General features: G+C 39.5%; 1 protein-coding gene across 1 annotated transcript; it reads right to left on the minus strand.

Annotated features, from left to right (window-relative positions):
- Positions 1-1,834: 1,834 nt before the first annotated feature.
- On the minus strand, positions 1,835-27,567 carry DNAAF5 (dynein axonemal assembly factor 5). The gene is made up of 13 exons (XM_027726250.2): positions 27,006-27,567; positions 26,227-26,411; positions 25,065-25,189; positions 24,513-24,628; positions 20,910-21,142; positions 18,298-18,510; positions 16,048-16,191; positions 12,424-12,592; positions 9,567-9,714; positions 6,868-7,018; positions 5,366-5,522; positions 3,391-3,582; positions 1,835-2,873 (listed from the first exon to the last, which is right to left on the minus strand). The coding sequence occupies exons 1-13, from the start codon at positions 27,550-27,552 to the stop codon at positions 2,734-2,736; spliced, it is 2,520 nt and encodes an 839-aa protein (XP_027582051.1). The 5' UTR covers positions 27,553-27,567; the 3' UTR covers positions 1,835-2,733.
- Positions 27,568-27,959: the final 392 nt, after the last annotated feature.

The raw sequence follows: 27,959 nt of genomic DNA on the forward strand, positions 1-27,959 counted from the left end.
AAAGAGCTGATCTGGCAAAATAGGAAAAAAAAAATGTATATTTCAATTGAGTTCCTACTGATGCAGTAAAAGACTGAAGCTGACAAAGTTGAGTCTCAAAGAAAATAACTTTAAAATCCGTCATCCACAGGAGACTCAATGGTAGTACATTTTTGTAAAGGGATTTGAGAAATTTGGGATATAAATGGAAGTGTGGTAAGCTATAAGCAGGGTCACCATATTGTCGAGTGCTACGTCCAGAAGACTCTTTAATAAAAGGATGCAGTGGCAGATATCTAGTTTGTCTCACACACACAAACAAGATCAGGCCGGTGTTTAACATCTCTCAAAGGATTATTAGGGTACTCAATTCAACCTCTTCTGGCTCTGAAGAAAAAGCTGGCTTGTTGGATGATGCAGTGATTTTTCTTTGGGAGGCATCCCACGATGGACTGCTCTGAAAGATAACAAAATGTTCAACATATGGAGACAAAAAATTTCCCAGTCTGCTGAAGACATCAAGCTTGATGAATACTTCAGCTATTACTATTTGTGTACCAGCTTTAGAACATCTTGAAAAACTTTGACTGGATTCCACTTCACCCAAGAATGTTCTCTTCTCTAATCCCACATTTGAAGTTGGGTTTGCAAACATCTCTTCTTTAGATCACAAGGGTGTTTAAAAGCACCTGCCCAACATTTGCACTGCAATATCATGAGGCTGCAGTCAGTGGTAAAGTAAAAGAATCTAAATTTTGCCAACATAGCAAGCTAATAACATCAGGCCAGTAGTAGTGATGTTAAGTAGGATTTATCTGGGGGACTTTCAAGGAAACTTTACCATAAGAACTGGGTTCTTGCTGCTGAAGTGAAGCTTTAGGTTGTATTGGAAGAATGTTCTTCTTTGCAGTGCTTTGAAACGCTACTTTGAGAACAAGGGCTCTGCTAGGATAGCTACATTCCACTTTAATTAAATTGGCTTTTTAATAATTGATTAGACTAAGGAAAACATTTTCTTGGAATCACAGAGGCCCCTGGAGATGATGCAGTCCCACTCCTGCCCAACAGGCTCAGGTAGAACAGGTTTCCCAGGACTGTGTTAACTCAGGTTTTGAATATTTCCAAGGCTAGAGACTCCACAACCTATTTAATGTTTTCTAGGGATTTTTACTTCACTCACATTGTGCCTTCTGAATTTCAGCTGATCCTCCAGTGAGGTAAATAGTTAGAAGTTTTTAGTCAACTAAAATGCTCAGTACAGGGACAGTTATACTTTGGCTTTCCATCAAAAGTCAACTTCAAAGACACTACAAAGGATCTAAAATGAGTATTCTATTCTACAGGAATGCACAATAGCTTTTGGATTCATAAGAAATGACTCAATTACTCTGTATTGTTAGTATTGTTGTCCCTTTTTGGAGAATTTTCAAAGCAACATCTTATTTTGTGGAGAAGTGGCCAGAAGTTTGCCTAACTGGTTTTAAGCTAGGAAGACAAGACACTTGTCTCGTGTCTGTAATCTGTCTCAAATGTTTCTCTGAGAATGCAAGTAGATACTGCTGTAAACAGATCCTGGGTTTGTTAACCATTATGTCACAGCCTGAAAAGGTAAAGTTAGGTCAGAAGGACAAACAAACACCAGGACTTCCTACAGCATAAGGAGTATGAGCAACCCCCACTGAGTCTGTTTTTAGACTTGATACAAAGCCAAGGCACTTGGGAATTAGAAGCCAAAGAGCACTTTCTGTCTGTAATACAGATGATTAAATAACCCCAGATCAGAATCCTGATTTCCCATTATTTGTGTGTGCAAATAATAAACAGCACACTACCCCACAATGATGTAGACAAGCAGTTAGGAGCTCACTTATTTTATTACACAGCTGAGAATATAAGACAACACTAAAACTTATACACTACAAAGGTATCACAAAACCCCCAAACAAATCAAGCTTTAACCTAAAGCTCCAGAATTTAATTACAAGGCAACATGGAGACAAATGTTGCTTGCTTTCCAAGGCACAACGGTATAAACATAAAAACTGCAAATGTGATATATTTAGTACAAAAATATAAATCTAGAAACTAAATATACAATCTAAATGACAAAACAGCACATTTCCTCCCATGTATAAACCTTAATTTAAAAAATTCAGCTTTACTCTCAGTCATGAAATGTAGTACAATAACAATAAAAACTATTCTTTTAGTGACACCTACTATGTCCCTATTATACCAGCATAAATATGAGAACTCAGAACATTATAAATTTTGCTGCATTATGCAAGAGAAGTTTGGCTGCTTTTTTTTCCCTTATAAAACTGATCCTCACAAACCTGACTCTGCAAAGTCTGATTTTATCCAGAGTTTGAAATCCTCCTTGAAAGACTGAGTCCTTGCTTTATTAAGTTAATAACTTTGACGTTAAATTGTTACTTTGTTAAAAAATCTTTCTTAATTATAAACAGTGTTAAATTCCTGAAAAAGCATTCCTCCTTTAAACCTTGTATCTGAAAAACTTCCAATGCAAAGTGAATTAAAACATTGTTTTATTGCTAGCAAATACAAAGAACCGTTCAAGCAGCAAAGAACACAGAATTGTGCCAACTTGACTTTTTAATGAGCCAACAGTGAACTTACAAAGAAAAAACAATCTATTTTCAGCTCAGCCTTTCTCTAGCAAAAGAAAACATGAAAGTAATCCAGGTCATACAGATTTCAGATCAGTTCAGTAAAAAGAATCTCAGCAGTGATTCACAAAGCTGATTCCTTGGCTGACTGAATGTGATGTAGTAGTTGATTACAATAGAGCGGCGTTTGATGCTTATGTACAACCCCTTCGATTTCTCTCACCAGCAGATCTGGATATAAAACACTTCCTTCCTTTAAAACTTCTGCAAAACAAAAATATGTTCTATAAATCATTAGCTGTTCTGTGTTTCTCTATTCAAGTTCTCTCAAAGGTAGCTGAAACCGAACGTGGAAATAGTTGTTCTATGAGTGGCGCAGTGATTACACCCCCATTCCTCCCTCCCCCATTTGCTGAGGTCTGTGTTTTGACATTTATGTTCTTGAACACAGGCTGACACACTAACAAATTCCAGGGGGCCTATCAAGCAGGCTGGGATATGGTCACATCCTGCAATGGTGGGGCTCTACGCTCCATATCCTGTTTACCATCTGTAAACTCTCTGGTAGTTCAGCTGCCCTGATATTTCTCCCCCTGTGAACACAGGACAAAACATTACATTCTGCACACAGGTAAAAGGTCGGAGCTCATACCCACTGAAACCCAAAGGAAAGCTCCAGCCTGTCAGGATTATCCTCTGTCTGGATGTGCCACTTTCATAGAACACTTAGAATGATGATTTAAAAAGTGTTGTTCAAAGTACATATGACTGAAAGTCTTACCTAGGACTGCATTTTGGAGATTTTGATCTGGGTCATCGAGATGTATCAACAGTTCTTGGTACAGAAACTCAATATGACCTTCCATTGCAGATTTCACAGCACTGTCCTTTAAGCACTTAAACCAATTAGCCAAGGTGTGAGCAGCTGCCAGTCGTACATCACACGAAGCATCATCCAGACGCTTTAAAACCTCTGAAAAGGAGCATGTAAATAACCAAACAGCTCTGTGAACAGGGCAGTTAGCTTTTGCATTCGAAAAAAAAAAAGTCTTCTGTCATCACTGAAATTATTGTTGCATTTATGACGTATTTCTGTCTTTTGAATATTATGAATACATGTATCACATTGTTATTGGATTGTTATGTTGCCAAAAACATTAATAAAGATATACATGGAAGTATTTAGATTAGTTGAACATTCTCTAGCACTCCTAACAAGGCACTATGAAAGTCTATTCATGCATTACAGAACTACAGAGTTTAAGTACTTCTATGCTCTATAAAGTGCAGTATTTCTATCAAATGTTACTGTTTCAGTGAATGACTGCACTGCAGACTAGTTGAACATGCAAGGTGCAAAGTTATACTTTGACAATTGTCTGGTCATGTACCCCTCCAAAATAAATATGTTTGTTGTTAGATTTCTACTGTACTATGTAAGAAAGGGTATCTGTCATTAAGATGCTGAGTTTGGGAAAGTCCAAGTTACTTGTATACATGAGAACATAAATTCTGGTACATATATGTGAATAGTCTGTCCTTTTGATTCATGGATTAGCATTTAAACTTTGTCCCAAGAAGCATTACAGATCCTAGCTCTATTTTACAGTACAGAACTCTAGACTAGGGTTCTCTTCTTTGGTTTTTCGGTTGTTTTTTTTTTTTTAGATAAAACCCCAACCCACTACCTATTCAAGTCTATTTATGGTACACTGAAATGGTTTGCTCTTGGCCCTCAAACACAGCACAGAGAACAATGTGACTTCCATTTATATACTGCAGCACTGTTCTGCTCTCACTATACTTAGCACATTATTTCATATAGACTAAACTCTGAAGCAATGCAGATGAGGTACTGGCAAGCCCTGCACAGACCAAAATATTGAGTGAAGTTCCATCTAGTGGCCTTAGTGGATAATGACGTTGGAAATACTGCTCAGTTTGGCCAAACTGGGAGCGAAGACATTTCCAAAGGACATGAACTTGTCTGTAATGCCCTTCAACGAAGTGAAAAACTGCCATTGAAAACCTGCTACAGTAAGGTCTTGCAAGGGCTGTTGGAGTCACACTCAGCAATGCCTGCTCAGGTGTTTCACACCTGGAATGTGTCTGTGTACTTTATACATTTTATGCAGCCCCTCTCAGCAGTTTAAAACCACGCCTCAGTCTCTGCAGGATTAAGAAATTAAAATGCCTCTCATAACCAAAAATGCTGCTAATGGTATGAGTCTGTGAGCACTTTACTTTTTCCATTTCCTTAGTATCTATAAAATTACTCTCTAGGGGAGAACTACCGAAATAGTTAAAATACTCGCTAAGAGAACACAGAAATAGCATTAGGATATGTCTATGGGAGTGAAATAAGAAGGGGTGAGAAACGAGTCTACATAAAATCTGCCCCTATTTGTACCTCAAATTGTTTAAAGGCTTTTTGCTCTTCATGTGGGATTAAAGCCAGATGCCACAGTGACATGCAGCAATATCTGTCATTTCCTAGTCTGTGTTAGTGCTTTCAGTGCTGCAGTGAGTCTGCAGGTGATGTGGACAACCTGCATAGTGATTCCTAAAGCCATACAGCAAATCTGCTAACTGCTCCAGCAGGGTGCTTTTCACCCTTAAAAGCTGAGCTAACTGTGATGCTTTGGGTAAAAAAAAGCAAATGTAATTCTTCCACATGGAGATCTTGATTTAAAAAAAACCACACCAAAACAACAACAATAAACAACCCCTCCAGTCAATTAAACATTTACACTTACCTGTGTAAGTGTTCTTAAATTTATCTTCATCAAACTGCCTCCCACAGGCTTTTAAAAAAGCATCAACAATACGACAAGCCATCAGTCGAGTAATTTTAGAGTCTTCATCCATGGAAGCAATGATTTGGGGCATTAGCTCATCTTTGACTTTTAAGATCTACAATTAATAGGAAAAGCATAGAAGAATAACAGCTTTTCAGTCACTTTAAAACAATATTTTTAGTGGTTAGAGCAGTTACCATTAGCTCTGACAGATACTGGTTTGCTTAGTTTAAAAAATTAACTTTAAAAGTGAAAATCTCAGAAGTTACACAGCTCTATTTTTGCCTCTAAGCTTGCTTGGAAAACGAAAATCCACCAGTCGATCATCCAGCTCATGAATGCTCAGTGTACATGCAGATGAGTTTTATGTAACTTGTAAAAGCTTTAAAACTTACTCGTCTGTAAAAAAACAACCCCCAAACTGTTGCCAGGGTTTAACCAAACCGGAGCTGAGGATGACGCGCCCGTACCAGGAGATGGCGCTCCGGCTCTGACAGCGAGCGATGGGATGGGATGGGATGGGATCGGATGGGATGGGATGTCTTGGGGAGAGTCGGAATTTCACTTTATTATGTACATTTCTTATCCATTAGTGAAAAAATAGACATTGAGGCGTCGATTCAGAAAAAAAATGTTCAACTGGAACAGTAATCTTGATACCAATGTTTTTGTATGTGTGAACTCAACCAGTCGTGTGTTGTCTTTTTTGCTTTTGTCTGTTACAAAGGCAATAAAGACTATGAACATTTAGTAACATTTTAATTCAATTTATTTTTCAGAAATGCCCTTATATTTTAAATATTTCCAGTGCATTATCTCCACATGCCATTTTTGTTAGCAAAGATGCTTCAGAAACCCCCTCAGATTCAATGAATCCTTAATCACTGGTGGGTAACATCTCTGTAAGTGTAGTCCTTGCTAGGTCTCCACTTCAGTTTCTACAGATATTCTTCACATTCCATCTCAATTCCTCCTGCCCTTTCCAGGAGTCTTTCAGATTTTATTTTTTTCCCCTAAATGGACCTTTGGGCTCCAAGGCAACCAAACAACTTGTCTTTGCCACGTGACACAGCAGCATGTCCTGACTGGTTCCAGTGCTGCTGCACAGGCACAGGCTACGAGTCCAACAATGTCAAGTGCCCAAACTGTTGTCTTAATAGTGTGCAGCATTTTGTGCTACAGAATTGATGTTATATTAGAAAAAATATCTACAAAAACTTGATGCTAGCCAGTCCTACAGCTCAGCATCTTGCTGGCCTCAGGTCTCCTACCAGGACATCATCTCTCCACTGATTGTTTCAGTCATTAATATTCAATTACAATTAATGAATTTTATTATGAAAACTGTCCATCCATCTGAAAATATTACTTACCCTAAGGATTTATTCTTTTTTTTCCCCCCTTGCATTTATTTTGTTTTCCTGCCTAAGATTTCAAAGGATGAGAAGGAGAGAATTTACCTCTTTTGGTGAAAGCATTTCACAGTGGATGAGAGCCCAAAGGCACAATACAGCTGTAGCACGGATGGCAGCTGCTGTTCTTCCAGCATGCCACTGCAGATTAGGAGCCAGGATGTCTTTTATCACAGTCTCAAGGTAGCTAGGGAACAGCCTGAAGCCAAAAATAAGAAAGCAAAATAAAGGTTCATGAGAAAGTGATAAAGAGACTGACAGGATGTAAAAGAGAATGTTCTGTCATAGAAATATAGACAGAAAAGGGAAAAAAAGAAGACTCTAAAAAAAAAAACCTAAATAAAATCATATAAGCCAATGTGATTGTAATGTATGTGATAAGATTTTCATAACTTAATTTTTCTAGATAATATTTAAACAAATACCTAACATTCATGGCAGGGGGAGGGTAGACTTTTTCCCACTTCAGACGACGCCCATGACTCACTGTTATCTTGGTAAACTACTTACCTTCTCTCTGTCTCACTTGCTCTGCCTGTGAAGTGGAGATAACACACCCCATGTGAGTGCTGTGAGGATTCATTAATATCTGTGAGGCCCTTTGAGACTGTCCAGTGAAAAGTATTTATAATGTCAAAAGAATGACTGCTATTGATGATACCTGACCTCCCGATCCTGCAGGGAGCCTACAAAGAATACTTCAGCTCTCCCTTGGCTCAGAAACTCATCTCCCTCAAGGATGGGAGGTCAGCAGGATTTTCTGATGGTGACAGTCCCAATACTAGTTTGTTTTTATCACAAACACAAATTTGTGATGTTTTTGCTGATGTTTCTTCCTCCTCTTCTATTAAATGACTCTTATGCTAAAAGTTGCTGTGAGAATCAGTACTTGTAATAGGCAGGATTCCCTCACAGCCATTTAATTCCATTTCAAACAATTTTAAATTAAGAGAGAAAGATACAGGTCTGACACACAAGTTAATTAATACTTTGCTGCATCAAAGAGACATTAGTGCTTGTCTGTGGCAAGTAACTGGAGCTCAGGTTATTCACTGCCTTAAAAATCAGCTGGCAGCAAGCAAACAGATTGGCAAGTAACAGATTAAATCTACCCTGATTCCTGCCCACTCTGTTCAAACTTCTGATCAAACTGTGACCACTTGAGTGCCAAACAGCACATCACCACCCTGGTGCTTGGCAGAAAGGGAAGAAGCTCTTGTTGACTTTTTTTCTAAGAGTCCTGCACTTCCAGGATGAATAAGTGGCCCATTCATGATGTGCCAAGCCACAGGAGGAACAAAACAGGTACATGTTAACAACTAACTTATCAGTAAGCACTTAAAAAAAAAACCCCACACAAAAGCAAAACAAAATCATCCAGCAAGGATAAACCAGCAACAAAAAAATTCCATAATAATATTGTTTCAATGTAATAAGAAATATAACTGTAGCTACTTCTTTCCTGTAACTACCTCTTACCCACTGCAGGTAGTCCATGTTATCTGGGTATAACCTGACTAAAGCACAATAGTTATCTACTGACACACAAACACCTGCAAATCTCTACCTGCAACATGATGAAAATAGATACACCTGGCTGCTGCTTTGCCCTGTGGCAAGGGAACCCTGGGTGTCTGAGGAAGGCAGAGATCCAGCCACTCCTGCTTCCTGTCAGCAGATGGCACTTAAGTAATAACAAGGAATCTGACATCCCATTAGACACATCCAAATCTGTAAAACTCTTTAGATCTATTATTTTAAACACATTTTTGAGAATTAATAATTTTCTATTCAAAAAAGTTGCTGGAAAAAAAAATATAACTAATGATCACCATCATTTCAAATTTCCTTTCAGCTCCAAAACTAGAAGCAGCTCTGTGCTATCTGATCAGTAGCTGCTTCTGTTTTTAATAAAACCTTCTATTAAAATGCAATGAAAAACGATCTGTGCAAACACAAAGGTAAATTCCACCAGCATTATGTTAACCATAATGCTGAGCTGCTTGTGAGAATCTTTGTTCTAGTGCCTTGAAATAGAATCAGTAAAGCAGTATCTGGCAATTATCTGACTCAGTTCTATGTCAGACTCAAACACAATTAAATGACCACACAACTGTGTTTAGCAGAATAACCAAAAGCCTTCCTATCCAAGCTGTTAGGATAATTTTAAGGAGCTAAACAAATTAATGGCAGCAGTGAAAGCAACAGTGTAACTGCAACTTATTGCTACTTCCCAAGACTATCTCTCATTACCACTGAGATGTACTTTTGCTGTTGGTGATGCAATTAAATTCTCCTCTTTCCATTTTCAGATTTTATTGTTGTAAATCTGTGTAAATTAATTCTAACAGTGAGTAATTTCCATGAAAGTAAACAAGTAATCTACTGACAACAAAGACATTTCTTATATGAATAGGGATTTTAATATTGCATCCTGAAAATATAGAAACAAGTAACAGCACACTTCACACTGAAGCGTTCAGTTCAAAAGGTAGGAAGACTACAGTGGAGAAAGTCTAGACTTGAATTTATTTATATATTTTTAAAAATTATTGCACTCCACCCTTCTAATCATTGTTCAAAAATACAACAAGTAAAATATGCTGTAGAAGATGGTGGGAAAGTCTTTTTTCTCCAAGACATGCCAACATGGGCATGGTTATAAGGGTTAAATAACTACCATGGTTATTACTTCTTAATGCCACTGTAGTGTTCAAATAGCTGTGTGAAATCAGACCTCCACTTACCCCTGAGAATTGATGGTTTCACTTGCTTTCTGGAACAACTGTGATAAAACAGTAAAAAGTTTTAACCGCATCTGGGGATCTTTGTTTGGCTGAAGACACGTCTTCAGAATGAGAATAAAGTCATCGAGAGCTTCACCTATGACAGGACCTAGAAAACAAAGAGGTAAAGCTTATTTCAGTTCTGTTTAAATGTTTAACGTGCGAGTGCAATAAAATTTGTAATACATCTGGTATTAAAACAGTACTTAGCTTTCCCCTCTTGCACGGCAGCTGTTAAAAGTATCCACATTACATCGTATTAGGGGGGCCACAAATACCCAGACTAATTCCTCATGGGCTCAGGTACCCACAGTTTTGGCTGTGGCAGTGTGGTGCTCCCTGAGGATCTGTTTTCTCACATCTCATTTAGTCAGCTTGCTATTGCTGTACCACATTTGCTCAGAGAAGCTGTGGCTCCCCCATCCCTGAAGTGTTCAAGGCCATGGATGGAGCTCTGAGCAAACTGGTCTAGTGAAAGGTGTCCCTGCCCACAGCAGGGGGTTGAAAGTAGATGGTCTTTAAGGTCCCTTCCAACCCAAACTATTCTATCACTCCATGATTGTATCAGCATGGACATATGCATGACACCCAGTAGTTTCTGGGACCATCAGTACAAGAGGACATTTTGGGTGGACTAATGCATTTGGGTGGGGGATTAATGCTGTTCCTAAGTAACTCTGAAAGTCTAAGGCTAGGCAAAAAATTTTGGTTTCATTAAATTTAATGAAAAATTATACTGAATCTGGTATGACCCTGACACCCCTCTCCATACAGCAACATTAATTACACTTTTTTCTTCTTTCAAGTTTTTCCACATGCAGCATTCAAAGAAAGGTGCTCGTGACTCCTGGAGGCACAGGAAAGGGCATGGTTGAAAGGATCAACTTCAAAAGTTGGCTAATAGAATTACTGCAGCAGCATTCTTTCTCCATGTCTAAGTGATGCTTATTTGCATTTTACAAAAGAATCTAAAATATGATGAATTTTAGGAGCTATTTGAAATAAAAATATTTTCTAAATTAATTCGTTAGTTTGTCAATATTTTCACACCTCTGCTGAATTCTGTTTTCACCTCTAAACAATAAACAAACAGAACTCTAAGCTGTTATCCCAACATTTTAAGAAATTATTTTCCTGAAACTGAAGGAAGTTTGTGCCTTTCTCCTTGATAGGGATTAACATCTGCATGGTTTTAAAGACAAAGAGTACACAGAGACCGTACACAAGCTTCTAGCTGTAGAATGCTCTTTCTGCTCTATTTTTGCAATAAACTACTCTAGGAACTTCTTCAGCTTTGCATCCCTGAGATGCACATTCCATTCAACCCCAGTCACTCAGAAAATGTTCCCAGAAGGAGACACAACACTGGCATTTCTGATGACAAGAATATTCCTCACACATGGAATGGACAGATTGAAGTATTCAAGATTGCAAAACAAGTTCAATAGCATTTAATAATATCTGGAAATTTAATGTTTAAAATAATAATGACAAACCCCCAAATTTTCACTGTCTAGACTGAAGCAATAGAGGGTGTTGAACTGCAGTTTGCTAAATGTCTGTGCCAACAAATAGGTCTTTATTTTCACAGCATTTATTCAAAATACACCACTTCATGTGAGTTCTGAGACATTCATAAGCTACTACTATTATATCAAACTGATAACAGCAAATTCAACAGATGGAAAATAAACAAAATAAACTACATTGCTAATTTCAGCTTAAGCATACGTTCCTGGAAAACAGTAAAAACTGAGAAATGTGAAATGAGTAAAGTTGATTAAATTGATTAAAAACAACATTATGTGTGGGAATGAAAAGAAAGAAAAAAAATAGCTCTAGGAGCTGCTGTGTCAGACAGAAAACACAGACAATAGCATATTACCAGTGTTGGGTGCAAGCCAAAATGTTTGCCCAGACATTTGATGATTTATTTAGCATTAAGGAAAACAGAGACAACTGTCTAGAAGTCCCTCAGTCATGGAAATGGGAGTACAAATATATAGAAAAGTTGGCCCCTCAGATCTTGCACTGAAAAAACTTTTTGTTCTTTCCACAGATGAAAACCAGAAAAAGTGCTTATGCTGGTAGCTGCACAAACCAGCAAGTGGGTGCTTCACACAGGTTTGATGAGGGGTTTTTTGAGATTCAAGGATTAAATGCATAAGATAGAGTCCTTTAAAATACACCTGTCCACATTTAACTATCTGCAGTAGCCACAATGATACTTCACCTGTAGCTGAAGTGACTGTCTGACGTCCCCTGTTCAACCAACAAAAAGGAAAAAAACAAATTACGAGGATTTTCCATTCTAATAATCTTCAAATGTGTGTCTAGGTGAGAAGAGCTGCCTGTCACCACGGTCCTTGCTGTAGCTGCAACCTGGAGAGCTGTGTCAGAGGGGTGTCCACTGTGCAGGACTGAAGGCATGTGAAAAGTGCACCCAAGTGTTTCACTCATCTCTACACAGTCACGTGTTGAAGAACAACAGTGAGGAAGTGTTTGTTACAGAAAGTATCCTTTGAAAGATCAGTGAATGGATGGAAAAAATAGATACATTTTTGGACAGATAAGCTACATCAGTTTAATGCTCACCTATTTCATTTACCTGAAAGTGCACTTTTCCATAAGTGCTTTTAACAGGCTCCTTGCAGCCAAGGAGTCTTTTGCAATATGAGCTGCTTCAACATTTGTTTTGCTTTCCATCATGTTCTTGTGAAGTTTCTGAGTATTACACTGTTCATTACAAAACACAACCTGGCTGCAGGCTATGGAGATTGAGACTAATTTTTTTTTAGGATTACTAAATAAGTGGTACCTGAATGGGTTGCAATGACCTCTAACTGTAACACTTCTGGAGAGTAGCAGCTCCACCCATCACACGACACTGAAACCCACTCCATGAGCTGAATTATGTGCTGCTTGTAGAGACAATGAAAACTATCCAGTTGCTGCACTTCAGCTAATGAAGACATTGTTTTCTCCACCTGTTAAAACAGAGATAGAATACTTTAACTGAAATGAGATTAATAAAAAACCCCAAACTTTTAAACTCCTAAGAACAGAAGGGACACAAGAAGATTTTCATTGTTTCTACTTAAACAATCAAGATTGATATTTAATGTCTGCCTCTATCATATCCATTAACTTTTACTTGAAGTGAAACATTTGTCCTGATTTCAAAATGAAATCATGAGGAACACAGCTACCTAACAGCAAAATGAAAGAGTCTCTAATCTGTGTGCAGACCTATCCAAAAACTAACCACATCATAAAAAAGGCTCTTAGTGCTTATAAAGATGCAGTGATTTTTCTCCTTAATTTAAGAATGATTTAAAACATTGACATATGAGGAATTTCTCACAAGCCCATCTAACAGGCTATGGCAGCTTCCAAAAACCATTGCTGTTGCAGGTCAGAGAAGAGCTGGCATTTCCCCTCTCCCCCTTCTTCCCCCCAGTTTAATTATGCAAGACGTTCTCTCTTGACAGTAGCTGGGCAGGATCATTTTGAAATTCTCAACTTCTGTTGCTTATAATACCAAAATTCACTGTTACATTGGAGATATCTTCTTCATATTTACAGTTAGACTATTCCATGAGATATGCAAATAAAACACGTACAAATGAAACACGTAAAAAGAACTACTAAATGAATTCCAGACGTGATCATGATGCTTGGCAAGGAAGCCTATTGATTTTCTTAATCACTTGCAGCAGATGTATTTCAAAGGAAGGGAAAATTTGCTTTTACAATTCCTGAAGGCATCTACCAGGAGCATAAAACTCCTCCAAGGAAGAGATTAAAAGCATGCTGGAAGCAGCATCTGTAGTCTCAGTGATTTCAGTAGACAGGGAAGCAATGATGAGGAGCAAGACACCATTAGGAACCCCACTAAGGAATAACATGTGCTGCCAGCATGGCCAGTTCCAGCAGGGAAAGATGTAGTGCAGAGCTCTGAGTGACATCATTTGACTCTCAGTGCTTCAGTAGAACTACAAATTGTACTCATAGTTTTAATATTTTTAAGCTGAACTCAACCACACAAGTTAGCTGGAACATGTCTAGGACCTTTAGACTCTTACAGACTAATCACTTGCCAGACAAAGATGTTTTTATGGAAGGACCAGATGTGGAGAGAATAAATGAGAATTCTAGGAAAAAAAAAATATAAATCAGGAATTGCTAAGGACAAAGGTTACTCTTAAGGCAGGTTTGCCTGCCTCAAGCACAATAGATTTCTCCTTTCTGGAAGCATTCTGCCAGCCAGCCAAAACAACTCAAATAAATGAATATATTACGTATAAGTTATTTGTAAATTAATTGGAACATTTTACAGAATATGTCAAGACAGAAACTGTTCCCCATTATTAATCCCACCATAACACACAAGGGTTTTTTTCCACTGAACAAGAGACACAAAATAATACACTGTTCACATATGATTTAAAATAAACTTTCAGTGGTTTCAAGAGTGCAATTAAAAAGAGAGAATAAATTAAATATGACTAGACTGATGCATATCTTCTCATTAAGAAGCATCTCACAGTAAAATAAAAATAAATAGCAAAGGTGATTTTCTTTCCCTTATTCGAAAGTTTAATGACACGTTATTTTCACGCTACCATTCGAAGAGCTAAGATAGCACAGGGCACTGGTAATGAAACAAACCTTTATCCTTAGGTCACCAGTTAAACCACTGGCAAGCTCAAATCATGCATGACAGACTCACAACTGAAATGGCTGCAGTCTCTTTGGGGCTGTAAACCACCCTCCTGCTCGTGCCACTGCTGTGCTCAGTTGGTGGTCTTGGTCCATTCCCTCAGCCCCGAGCAACCAGAAACGTGATGGACACAAAGCAAAGGGGCCAAAAATCAGGCAAGACCTGAGTGTTCACCATCAGGTCACATCAGTTGTGATCTCCACTATCTCAGTGATCTCCTGTCCCCTTCCAGTAAAGCCTGAATTGAAGTTCTACAATGCTAATTTTTGGATAATTTATGTTTATACTCAGAATCTTTTGATCCTGAATACAGATTTCTTTTCTGAACAACAAATTCATACTTGTACAGCAGCTGTAATACTTTTGTTCTGTATGTTCTTAAGCTCTTTTAACAGGGACTTCTTGCCTCCTGCAAGATGTACAGCTCACTTTGAAGTTTCAGAACAGTCAGTAACTGGAGGAAAAAAAATAAACTCAAGCCATATTTGTCTTTGTGGCACTTTTGAAATATTGCAATTATGTAATCTCACTGCCAGATTTTCTATGTGTCTAGCTGAAAGAAAGGCTAATGAGAAAAAAGATTCTTATCCAAAGTCTTGTCAACTTAAAAAATCATCTGCAACTGCAGGAACATCTTAAACCTTTAATAATCTTGGGAGATTATCTTTTCCATATATGAAAATTAGGATTTATTGCTATGAGACTGCTTTCTCTGTAGGAGTATGAAGTTGTAATGTTTTAAATGGACCTTGCTGACTTTATAGTCCACTGCAGGGATAAACAGACAAGATACCACAAAACATACCAGATCCAACCTTACTTGGACAGATTTTTTGTCTCAAAAAAGTCCCAAGCAAACAAACACCATTTCCAACCCCTTCAGGATCCCACTCTTGCACTGGCTCTCCATTAGACAGATTGTCACCCCAACCCTCTTTGACCTGTGAAGTCTTTTCAGTACTTGTTTCAAGCTTTGTTCTACTTTATTTCTTCCAGAATACCTCATGCCTCCTTGGAGGCAGCCTGTCAGCTCTGGGGCCATAAATACTGATGCTACACAGGCCTTTGGAATACCATGCCTGGGAGCAAGAGAAAAGGAAGTAGAATAGTCACCGCATTTAAGGTGTGTGTTTGAAAAAAGACAACTGGGAGAGGTCATAATTGTACTGCACGAGGATGGCTCGCTGATTTATATGATATTTAGCTCAGGGAAGAAAGAGGAAGAGAGAAATAAAGGGGTGAGATAATGTTAAGCCAAAAAAGCTCATCTATTATGTGGGAATGTACAGCTGTCCTTGATTTTAAAGCATTCCTGTGACATCTAAACTTTTGTTTCTGGTGTGGAGGTAAAAAGGTCAACTACTGTAAAATCAGTCTGATCTCTGGCTAAAGATTAAAAAATTACTATGAAACCATCACTTTTTTAAGGCTAGTAGAGCTCGATCTCTAGGTGAATTGTTCCTTAAAAGACAGAAAATAAATTTGAGTTTTTTCCTGTGTATAACCAAATATTCACTGGCCAGTGACTGATATCCCAAACTGTAAACCCAACTCCAATCTTAATTCTGTTATTAACCATATACAGCCTGTACAGTGAGAGAAGCACAACCTCGGACCATCCTCGAGCCATTACTCCCCACAACTAACTCCATTTAGACAAAGTGTCTCAATAGTAAAAGTCAGAAACACAACAAAATATTAAACCAGCTCATAGTTTACCTTTTCTTTAAGGTCCTGAGAGGATGGTATTGCCATTATGGTCACCAAAACTTTCATTAGCTGCAAGCTAATTTCTTTGCAGTCTTCCTGGCACACTTCAATCAATGCTTGCACACAACAAAGCAACTGCTCCATATAAAAGACCTGATTTTTAACAAAAGCAGACAGTTATTATGTTTTCTTAGATAATATAACATTCTTTTTAAGAGATGGGAAATGACAGTAATAAAGTCTGAGCATTGTAAAATCCTCTACATTGGTAACATATTGATAATTTAATGTTAGCTCTTCTGACTACCTGCATTCTACTTTTTATAGAATACAATATAATCTTCCTCCCACACTGTCTGTTTGTATTTACCTTGTCCTGTTAGTAAAATAAATGACCCTGCTCTTAATCACACAATGGTTCCACTGGTGAATGGTGAATAAAAACATCAAAGCATTTTGAAGTGCTTGCTGATAGTACTTTCTCTTTCTGAAGTGCAATTTGTTAATTAATAACGTATTTGTTACAACTCTTTGAAATATTATTCCATGTTTGACTATTTTGGATGAACAGTGACAGTTAAATACATAAACCAAGAAAACCCGAGCGTTTGCTTTTATCTCAGCCAATTTATCTCATTTGATTCAATATAATTCCTGTTATCTTGATTCAACTGATACCAGTTGAAGTCAATACTGTTGTCAGTTAGTTTGCCATGACTCCTATGATAAAGTGCATCAGACATTCATGGAGCTGTCAGTGAACAGAAGGGGCCATTGTTACAGACTTACTTCCCAAAAATAAATCAAGTCTAGGTAGGAATAGGTTAGCTATAAATGTTATTAATCTCATGGACATGGTCAATCCTTAGCTAAACAGTGTCTGTGCAGCATTCACTGGCTAATATAGAGAAAGATTGTTTTCCAAGACTAAAGGCTAGAACAATTCCCCCAAACCTTCAGCTGCAGATGGATCTGACTCCTATAGCTAATGCCAAATGGAAGTGGTAAGCTTAAACCTCATAGCAATTTTGAAGATACACTTCAGGGAGTTGTTATTTGAACAATCAGGTTACAGTGCTTCCACTTATATGAGTTCCTAATCATCACAGGCTTCATGGAGATTAAGGTTAATTCCTGCATCACTGGTACATATTCCATTAGGGAAGAAACCTAATGAAGGAAGAACTTCAAACATATATCTTACATTGGCTCAAAAAGACAATTAGGCCAGATTCAGTCTGCACACATGAATAACTGTTTTAAGGGAAGCCTGCATCTGACATGAAATCAGAGTTTCTGAAGGCACAGCACTGGCCCTTTTTTGGTCATCTTAACAGCAGAAGCCTAACAAACCTCTGGTGGAATAAAAGCCAGGATTTCATTTGTGGGGAAAATTATAGGGATTCCTCTTGTGCAACTGTAACAGATCTATTTCCACATTTGAATAAGTGAAGGGAAAAAAGTCCTGCAGGTTCAAAAATCTCCATTCCATTTCAAAGAGAATCTCTCACCTCCTTATATAGCAATTGATGAATATTCTTCATATGCTAAAATAAAAATGATTTTCAGGCTCAGCCATTAATTAAGGATACACTTGGGAGTAAATTTCTAATTAATAAAGATCTTCCTTCTAGATTCTCACTTCAAGAGAAGGAACCAGGCCCTAAAGTTTACACAGTGTGCTCCTAAATGCTTCCTTTTAAAATGGGAATTAAGAATACAAAACAAAAATAAGATGACATTAAGAGGGAATCTTTCTTCAGAAACCTGACATGCCAATTATAATGGACTATGAAAAATCTTCAGCCATTTTTACTGATGAGGATTGAGTACATGATCTTGTTTGGATTGTGAACACAAGGAATTTCAAAACATGGGTTAAACTCTGCCTCAGGATCAGCCAAGGTAGTCCTCTGTTAGCACAGTACTTACTAAACAGCTGCTTCTCTCCCTGCCATGCCTCTTCATTTTCCTACCACCATATGAAGCCTTTTACAGCGGTTCCCAAACTTGAACCCACATCTGCTGAGAGGATGGACTGTCAGTAAGCTTTTGGAAATAGCAGATTTGCCCAGAAAACCACGACATGGCCCAGGAAGGACAGGGAAGCTCCTGTTTTGTCTCAGACACACAACCACAACTATATCCTGAGATAGGGTGGGGTAGGTGTGCAAGGGATGGATAAGAGTGGGAACATTCAGGGAAAAAATAAGTAGGTCAAAACCTGTAGCCAGCTGTGTGTTTCCCAGCTTTCCTTACCTCTTCAGATCGCTGGCAAACTCCAGGCTGGGACAGTGTGTTGCCAAGCTGGGCCACGTGAGGCTGTAAGATTTCTTTTGGGCTCCCTCGAATCACTGCAGCCAGAACCATCACACAGGAGGGTTTGGGTGTCTGTTCAAAGGCTGAGGTGATTAACCTCAAGGACACCTTAGGGCTGACAAACGTTCCAATCAGTTCTGCTGCTTTCACACTCTGAAAAAGGAACAGGAAAACTTGAGAATTTTCCTGAAAACACAAAGACTATGCAACATATCATGGGCTTTTTCTTTTTATGATTCCAGCTGTTACTTTAAATGCTCCAGCAGTTGCCTTGTAGGCCTTTTCCACTCGCTCAGTAATGATTATATGCATGAAGAAATTTTCTTGATGTGTTCAGTAAGCACATAATAAGGCATGCAAGCACCCTTCTCATCAGACAAACTTCCATGGGAAAGCAGTGCACAGAAATGAAGTGTACAACTTTCAGTGTAATAAAGTTTCTAGTTTAGAATAACCAGATGTTGCAGGTTTAGTGTTTTGTCCTCCAAATGCTGTTCCAAGGCTTACTCTTAATGGACCCACCCCCCATCTATTAAAAGCTATAACTCTAAAAACCTGAAAGATGAATTTTTTTGTTATTGTACTATATCTTGAAGCTGATATTACAGATCTGGTTTAGTGTGGAAACACTAACATGGAGGAACTGCCCACTGCTTTCCATTTCTTATTTCTTTAACTAAAAAGGCCTAAATTATTATTTATTCCCCATGGTGCTGGCACCCTTTCATGCCATCCCTGCCTTGCAGATATATCAGTATGTTGTGTTCCATGTGAAATGCCACCATACCAGAGCTTACAGCCTGACTGATGCCCAAAGTTTACAATCACCTGCATGAATAAACAAAATACAATCAACTATTGCACCACTACCTGTGCAATAGCAAAACTTCTTCCTAACCTATGTGTTTAATGGTTGGCTCATTCCTCATATCTCTCTTTGTATATTATTTTTAGTCTAGTGATTTAGCTGTGGATTTTTAATTGCACCTAATTAATACTTGAATCACGCTAATTTTTTTTGTCTCAATGGAAGAACACAGCCATGAGTTCTATAGTTGAAATCTGCACTATTTATAGCTGTTTCCTTTCACAAAGACTCAAAGGAGTTGTAACATACTCCATGTAGATGTGAACCCTGTCCTCCTCATTTACTATAGAGAAAAAGACTTTACTGCTCTGAAAACTGGACAATACAATTAAACAGTTCAAAAATATGAGTTGATACATTTGTATAGATCAATTTACTCATTTTAACAGGGGAAAAAGGAAAAAAAAAGTAAGAAACAAAGGATAAAAGACCATCTGGTCTTTTGTATATCTCATTTGGTATTACTAGGCTGGAGAAAGAGATGGACATTTTCCAAGTTGGTGGCTGCTCTGGAATGGGTTCTACAGTTACAGACTATAGAGTATGTTATCACAGTACCCTGGGAAGCAGCACCACTAAGAGATAAAAGGCATTCACAAACATAAGTTGCTGAATCTTATGTTTTGGCACAAAGAAAAGTACAATTAAGTACTGCAATCATCTCCTAATTGGGAATAAATCTCTTGGAAGCACCTGTGAGAAGATTAGTGGTGGAATTTCAAGAAAGAGACAAGTATGGTCAATAAAAGGCGAGGGACAATTATGTGTTGCTTGAACACATACTTTTGAATTTAGAACTATAGCAATAAGCACTTGATAGAAAATTTGGTCAGGATAGCAGGGCCACGTGGCTTTACTCTCCTAATTATTTAAGTTTTCTTATAGCCCAACTCACAGCAAGAACCTAAAGAAAAGTCTGATTTAAGGGTTGGCCATTTGGTTGGACTACCTGCATCCAGTAAGCAGAACACATTCTTCCAATATCCCAGAGCAATAAAATTTGTAGCTGTGAAGTAAGTTACATGGATATTTTTTTGTTATACATGTGTTCTCTTCCTTGTGTAGAAATACGAACAGAAGATTTTATCTTCAAATTGTAAAAACATTTGTACCACCTGTCCTTCTGTTGCCAAATTTATCTAATGTCTTCAACTACAACTGTTTTAGTGATTTGTCGATCAAAGTGTTGAAAGCATTAACTGTTGGAAAAAACGGAGCTAATTATTCCTCACAAATTACCAGCATTTTCCAAGCATTAAGTCAAGGATTCAAAAACTGAATACGGGTATCACATGGAATAAACATACCTCAATATACAGTCGGATTATGGAGCAGGGGGAGATAAGTGAAATTAACTTGAAAGGGCATGACCTGCACATTTCTTTTACATTGAATTTATTACCTCAAGGCTTTTATACTTTAATCCACTGCTTATGGTTTTTAGAGAGGTCATTATGAATGCTTCATGGGGTTGGCATATGAACTAAAGTTTAAATACCTTCACTATCGGTCTTCTACATAACATAGTAGGTAAGCACAAAGTTCATGTGTTTTTAACACCCACAAAAACCTGAGCCTGATCCTTCAGCAATTTCCAGTGACCTGTGGTAAGGTCAGACTCAGAGCTATAAAGGACAGAGTCTTTATTCAGTGTACAACAACTACTGTGAGAGACTAAACTTACATTTTTAACCACTTCACTCTCTTCATCCAAGCATGACTGGTACAAAGTTCTAAGCAGCAGCTCCATGTGTTGTGTGATGTGATCCTCTGCATGCAGCAGTAATGTGTACAGGAGCTGGGATGCTTTTACTCTTGTGCTTACAACCCAGTCTGTCATATCGTGACAGAGACCTGGAAGGATTTTGGAGAGGTTTCTTGACACAAGTTCCCGACAACCTAGTCCTGGTCGAGTCACTAGAAGAAAGAAAGAAACAGAAACAAAACAAAAGGAAATATCAAAGGGAAAGCAAATGCAAATTAATTCTCAGAAAAGTTTAAAAGTTCCAAGGTAAGAGCTCTGGGTATCTGTTTCAGCATAGAACAAAATATTCCAAATGCTTCTGAGGAATTTACCTGTGCAAGTTGCATTTCTTTAATATATATTGCAGAATTTACACTCCGCAGAACTCTTTGAAAAGTTGTGTATTTATTACTGGATGGTGATTTTGATTTCATGTTTTAAAATATTTACAGAAGAGAAAGGGAAGTTAATGTGTGACATTATCCACTTTAGATAACACAGCTAAATAATTTCAATTTTTATAGCAACACAAATCTCTTTATAAAAAACAAACTGAAACACACAGAGATGAACAAAACTCAGGGTAGTATCACTGAGTGAAATATAATTTAGAGTGGAAAAGAGAGGTAAATGTCACAAATAGTACAGAGGACATGAGCTGCAATAAAACAGACAATGTCAATTGTGCCCTCTAAAGGAAAAGGTTAAAAGTGTATCTGGTAAATTGAAAGCAGAAGGGGCACTAACTATGGCTTGTACAGGTTCTGTGTAATAGATCAGGCCAGCAAATTGATAGCATTTTAAAAATCACAGCTATTATATGATCTCTTTGCTAAGGTGTTTTCAGGAAAAGCAGCTCATTGATGTGCCTCTTCAATCTCTCAAAAATTAAATAACACATTTAAATGGGTAAGAAAGATTATACAGGAGCTGAGGGGGGAAGGAAAACTGACTAAAGTAAATGGTCTGAAGACTACAAAAGGCTTATAAATGCTTATGAAATACCTAGAGCAGGGAAGAAAGTAAAATTCAAGCATCAGGATGTGAATTGCTGCTTCTTTTGTCAATGGAGGATAAAATTTTGGATTATGAAAAGTGACAACGAACAGCAAAAGGTCAAATAAAGAAATCTACCTGAGACAGCAAATACAGACTGTGCATCCTATTCGACCCCAGGCAGAATTTTGTTTGAAGAATTCGGACCATTCTTTTCAGCAATTCCTTCATTTCAGATGTTCAAATGCAGGTATTTATCCCTGTAGCTACTCCTGTCAAAGACTTCCCTGCTATAAACTGTCTGCACCTGTATCCTAAGGCAATGACTGCTGTGGCTCAGTGGAAGCTGTTCAGCTGGGGGGATGACACCAGGTATGGGGTCTAACTCTGGTCTTCCTCTGACCTGCAGGATCTGTCACTGTGAGATCAAAGCAGGGGGGCTCCTGTGTCAGGTCCATTAGTTTGACAGTTGGACAGTTGAGTAAAATGTACCTTTAGCTCACAGTTGTAAAAACATATTCCAGTACATTCAATAAGTCAGAAGAAATGGCAACAAAGTATTAAAATACATCATTATCATACTAAAAAAGAATCCAACACTCCCCCCTTCCAAAAACAAAACTGACCAACAACAAAAAAACAACCAAACTCAAATGTTTCTGGAAAGCAAACACAGAGGAAGGACACATATAATAAAAATCATCCATATACAGTCTGTGGTAGGACACCACAAATTATTAGCTGAAACTAAGGTATATTAGTGGCCCTGATAAAGTTTTGTATCTGTAAGATTAAGCAGCCAATCATCCTTTCCTCTGATTTTTCTTCCCTCTTGTCACATAAAGCCTGATTGTTAATAAGACACAATTTGGAAGTAAAGATAAGCAGGAAGAAATGATATCTTAAAGTGAGCATTATCCTGGGACCCAAGTCCAAAATTACCACGTCATTTCTTTAAAATATTCTTTAGTTACATATGTCATATATAAATACACACACATATGTCACATTCAAGCCTTAAATGCATCATTCTACCAAGAAAATTAAATTAAATGTGGGGCTGGAATGTTGCCCAAATTCATGAAGCATATTTCTTGTGCTAAGAAGATTATTTTCGAAAGCACATATCATTTAATTATGAAGTAATTGATAGATGCCACTCTAAAAAGCCCCAACAAAACAGCACACACACACACAAACCCCAACACACACCTAGAGAAAACTGACCAAGATATAACACTGTCAGCTCTACAAATGGTAATCTCTGTTTCAAGGACAAGGATATTAAGGCTTTTAGGACCTTCACTATATCATGGTCATTGCAAAATAAGTGACTGGAGCTCAGACATTCAACTTCATCACTTTACGTATGTTAAAAGATTCTCTGACTATCAGAAGAAGAAATATGCTTCTGCCATCATCAGTGGGAGTAAAAGCACTCTTTAGAATTTACAAACCCCTGAGGTAAAATTATATATAAAATAAGGAGGAAAGAGAAAAAGTTAGAAAGGATGACAGATCAACTTGCCTGTCTTCAAAGCTAAACAGTTCTGTCAAACCAGTCACCATTATGAAGCGCTTCCCCTTTCATTCAAGCATTACTGACTAAAACAACTTTAAAGAAAAAAAAAAAGAAGTGTAATTTCAGAGAAGAAAGGACTCCGGAACCCACTGTCATGGAAAGGATTTTGCTGCTGGGTATTCTGTGATGTGATTGTCACGTAGGCACAAGTCAAGCATGAACCTGTTCTTTCACACCAAAAGAGTTTTTGTTCTGTTAAGTATGAGTGCAGAAATCAATAAATGAGCCAGTTAAACCCTCTCTCTCACCAACTCCCATGTGCATATTTTTAAACATTAACTTCATGAACCCGAGACAGGAAACAAGCTTCAAGCTACTGCAAACACAATGTTTTAAAGCCACCTATAAATCATACAGAACGAAAAAGTAATCTACTCATTCTGCATATCTTGACAGTTTTTTGTGTATAATAAAAGAAATTATTCTGTTGCCACATTCTTCATGTGCACTGTCGGACTGGTAGCATCCCAGTGTCTCACAGAGAAGTCTGAAATAATTTCACTGCAAATTTTTCTTCCACACCAATTACGTGGATCATTAATGCTGTGATCAGTTCTCATTACTCAAGGACTCAGCTCATCCTGCCTTCCTTTCCAGTCATCTCTGTGCCCATGGTGCACCTGGCTGATGTAGAACTTTCTGCTGTTTCTGCACCACTGCTTTACCTTTTCTCCATCATAGGCATTTTCTCTTACTCTTTCTCCAAAATGCATTGTATGGTTAATGGAAAAAAAATAATGTAGTTATTGAACCAACATTTTTAAAATTTAAATTAAACATAAATAATTTAAATAATTTTATATATATAAATGCTCTATGTGATATTTTTAATATGTGCCACCCCTGTACATTAACTAACATTACAGCTTGTAATGAATATTACACATCCTGCTCTGCTGTTATTACTGCACTGCAGCTCTTGGAGATTTTCAGGAAGCAAAAACCACTTTCAGTGCAACACTTACCTCCTTTGGGATAATGAGATGGTGAAAGACTAAAATCCATCTTATCCTTCAAATCTTCTTCATTCTCCTTCTCCCACTGCAAGCCTATCTTCTCCCAATAAGTCCAAGCCAGTTTCCTAGATACAAAATAAGAGTTTTATACCATCACGCCCCCACAAAAGAAAAACATTTTAAAACGAGACTTCTAGAAAAGCTGACTACTTAAATTCAGAGGGAAGGATGGGAAGCATTCCTGCCATTTAACTGAGGTACATTAAGTAGAGAGTTTATGCTTTTTTTGTACACAGTGGACAGAGGTCTCCTCTTCCAAGGGATAATTCTGTCTCTGTCTACCTCTGTGTTTGTCTCTCTCACACTTGGATGTAGCATAAAAGGACAGTATAACAAAAGTTACTGAAGATAATGCAACATTTTGGGTTTAAGAAAAAAATGAACAAACAAACAAAAGTAGGGGTTTTGTCCTCCAAGCAAGACATCTGTGAATACAGGAACACTTCCATGTGTGACATCTATTTGGGGGGAGGGAAAAAAAGAAGAAAGTGCTCCACTTACTCATTTTCAGGAATTTCATCACTAAAGCTGCCAAGTAACAAAGGGATAAGCTTGTGAAAATATGAATATCTATCTCGTAGGTGCAACAGCCATTCTCCAATGACAGTTGTTACAGCGTGTCGTACCTACAGGGACACAAAAGGACTATTTTATATATGTCAGGAAAATAACAGAAAAAAAATTAAAAACAGTATTTGCTTTCTGTATGGTAAAGCACATCAATGCTCTCAGAAGAAATTAGAAGAACCCAGGATTTCCTCACTTGCATGAAGCATCTTTAGTAACACCCAAGGTATCACACTCCCTTGCTTTCTCACTGCCTCAGTCACTCTGAGACTGTTTGCTGCACGAAAGCACAACTCTGAGAGGAAGACAAGGTACAGACCTAACTCAAAAACCTAAAATGTCATGGTTAATATCTTCCAGAGAATGTAAGAAATGTACATTTCTCTGGAATTTGTAGCTTTCCAAACACATCTTCAGAAGAAGATTTCCTCTGTTCACTACAAAGGAATGATGAAGCTAATTTTAAAATTACTGCCTCAACTGCATCTTATGAAGGGACCAATACTGTGTTTGTTAAGTATCTGAAAAGGCCACAAAATCAAGGCCTGGAGAGATGTGACAGAGAGTTTAAGACAGAATTTAAGGTACTCATCAAAACAAAAAGGTGCCTACAATCTTCAACACCCTGCAGAATTAGGCAAGCAGTTGAGTAGGTCACCAGCCTTGGGTTTGGACAGTTTACAGCTGATAAAACTTGTATGGGAACTTGTCCTGGTTTCAGCTGGGACAGAGTTCATCTTCTTCTTATTAGCTGGTACAGTGCTGTTTTTTGGATTAGTATGAGAATGATGCTGATAACACACTGATGTTTAGTTGTTGCTAAGCAGAGTTTACCCTAAGTCAAGGACTTTTTGGTGTCTCAAGCTCTGCACAAACAGCTGGAGGGAGCAATGCCAGGACAGGTGACCTGAACTGGCAGTGAGTGAGGGGCTGGGATTTAATTTCTGGCTGGGATTAAACCACAATAGACATATTTACTTAACTGAATGAATGAAAGTGGAAAACTGGGGGAGGAGGGAGGGAAACACAAAAAAAAAAAAATCACCCTGAAACAGAATTAAAATAAATCCAGACTAAAGAAAGAAGAGAAGCACACCTTGGGAATCTCATCAAATAATCTCTGGGCCAGATGAGACAGAACATCATCCACAGACTTTCCATTCCCGAACTGTATCACTGCTCCAGTAGCCTGAATCACATCGACACGAACTCTGTAGTGCTGGTGTGAAATTGTCTGCATTAAGGGTTTTATCAGAGATTCTGATTGCATGTGGAAGTGCTCTGTTAGGGCGAAACACAGAAACAGCAACCATGTGAGCTGTCACAGTGAGTGGCATCCCTGTCCGTGGCAGGAGGGTAGAACTGGATGATCATTAAGGTCTCTTCCCATCCAAACCATTACGTGATTCTAAGCAGCACGGACATACCCATGCCACCCATTAGCTGCTGGGAGCAGCAGTACACGATGACATTTCGAGTGGACTAATGCATTTGGGTGGGGGATTAATGTCCTGTGATTCTGTGCCTTTATGTGGGTGACAGACCAGGAGTAACATTTCTGTAACACTACGAACAACAGACTGAATAATGTTGCAGCATTTGTGTAGCAGTCGGATTTAACTCTACACTGTATCAGAGCTGAACTAACTCCTCCTCCTGCTGTCACCCGCACGTAACAATTCAGCCTCCACTCCTGGCACGGCTTTTCTCCAGCAGATCCTCCAAATCCCGCAAAGCACTCCCGTGAAGGGTCTGTGCGACTTCTCATCTCTCTCTCTCCCTGTTCCCTCCTGTCCCTTCCTCATCCCCCATCCCCCAGGATTCTCGGGCTCGCACCATCCCACCGCTCACCCCCTGCCCGTCCCTAAGCCCCACCTGGCATGGCCTGGGCACAGGCCACCGCACACCTGCAGCTCTCCCGCCTGACCTCGGCATAGTGGTCGAGGAGGGTGGCCTGGAGGACGCGGGCGATGTCCCCGAGGTAGGGGGCCGCGGCGGGGCCGCAGCGCTGCAGGAGGAGGAGCAGCAGCTGGACGAGGCCGAGCCGCAGCTCCTCGCTGGGCTCGGCGGCCGGAGGCGGGCACAGCCGCTGTGCGAGCACCGGCAGCAGCACGGGCAGCGCCTCGCAGGGCCGCTCGCCGTGGCTGAGCCCGTGCTGGAGCAGCTGCAGGGCGAGCTCCCGGCACCGCTCGGCCGCGTCCCCCGCCAGGCACCGCGACAGCGGCCGCAGCAGCCGCGCCGCGAACACCTCCTGCAGCAGCGCGCCGGGCACCGCCCGGCCCCGCAGCTCGGCGCCGATGGCCTCCAGCGCCCGCAGCCGCGCCGCCCGCCCGCAGTCGGGCTGCTGGAGGAGGCTGAGGGGCCGCGACAGCGCCTGGTACAGCTCGGCCCCCTCGGCCCCCTCGGCCGCCGCCACCGCCATGTTCCGGCTCCGCGGGGGTGGCCGCGTCGCCAGGGACGCGCGGGGCGTTTGCGACGGCGGGAGCGCGCTTTACGGCAGTGCCGGGCACTGCGGGGGGACCGGGACAGGGAGACAGAGGGTGAGGGGACGGGGACAGAGTGAGGGGACAGGGAACAAAGCGGGGTGATGGGGCGGGGGATAGGGATAGGGACAGAGAGGGAGGACAAAGAAGGGGGACAGGGACAGCGCGGGAGGGCAGAGCCGGAGGGACAGGGGCAGCAGGGTGACAGCCCCTCCGCGGCTCTGCCCCGCGCTGAGCGCACCCCAAAGCACCGGGGAGGCGGCGGTGGGTTCGGTGGGTTCAGCCGGTTCTGCAGGTTCAGCCGGTACCGGCAAGGGGGGACCCGCTGTTCGATCACGCGGGGAAA

Source organism: Pipra filicauda, unplaced genomic scaffold (genome assembly GCF_003945595.2).
Source record: "Pipra filicauda isolate LSUMZ 115617 unplaced genomic scaffold, ASM394559v2 scaffold129_size2064235_pilon, whole genome shotgun sequence".
NCBI classification, from domain to species: Eukaryota; Metazoa; Chordata; class Aves; order Passeriformes; family Pipridae; genus Pipra; species Pipra filicauda.

What these genes read in the sequence shown, in the direction of transcription:
- DNAAF5 (XM_027726250.2), bottom strand. Translation starts at nt 27,552, where the DNA reads ATGGCGGTGGCGGCGGCCGAGGGGGCCGAGGGGGCCGAGCTGTACCAG. An exon ending in TTTGCCAGCGATCTGAAGAG is followed by an intron (nt 16,192 to 18,297) that starts GTAAGGAAAGCT and finishes GTTAAAAATCAG; the next exon opens with GTCTTTTATATGGAGCAGTT. An exon ending in ATTTAAGAACACTTACACAG is followed by an intron (nt 3,583 to 5,365) that starts GTAAGTGTAAAT and finishes GCTCCTTTTCAG; the next exon opens with AGGTTTTAAAGCGTCTGGAT.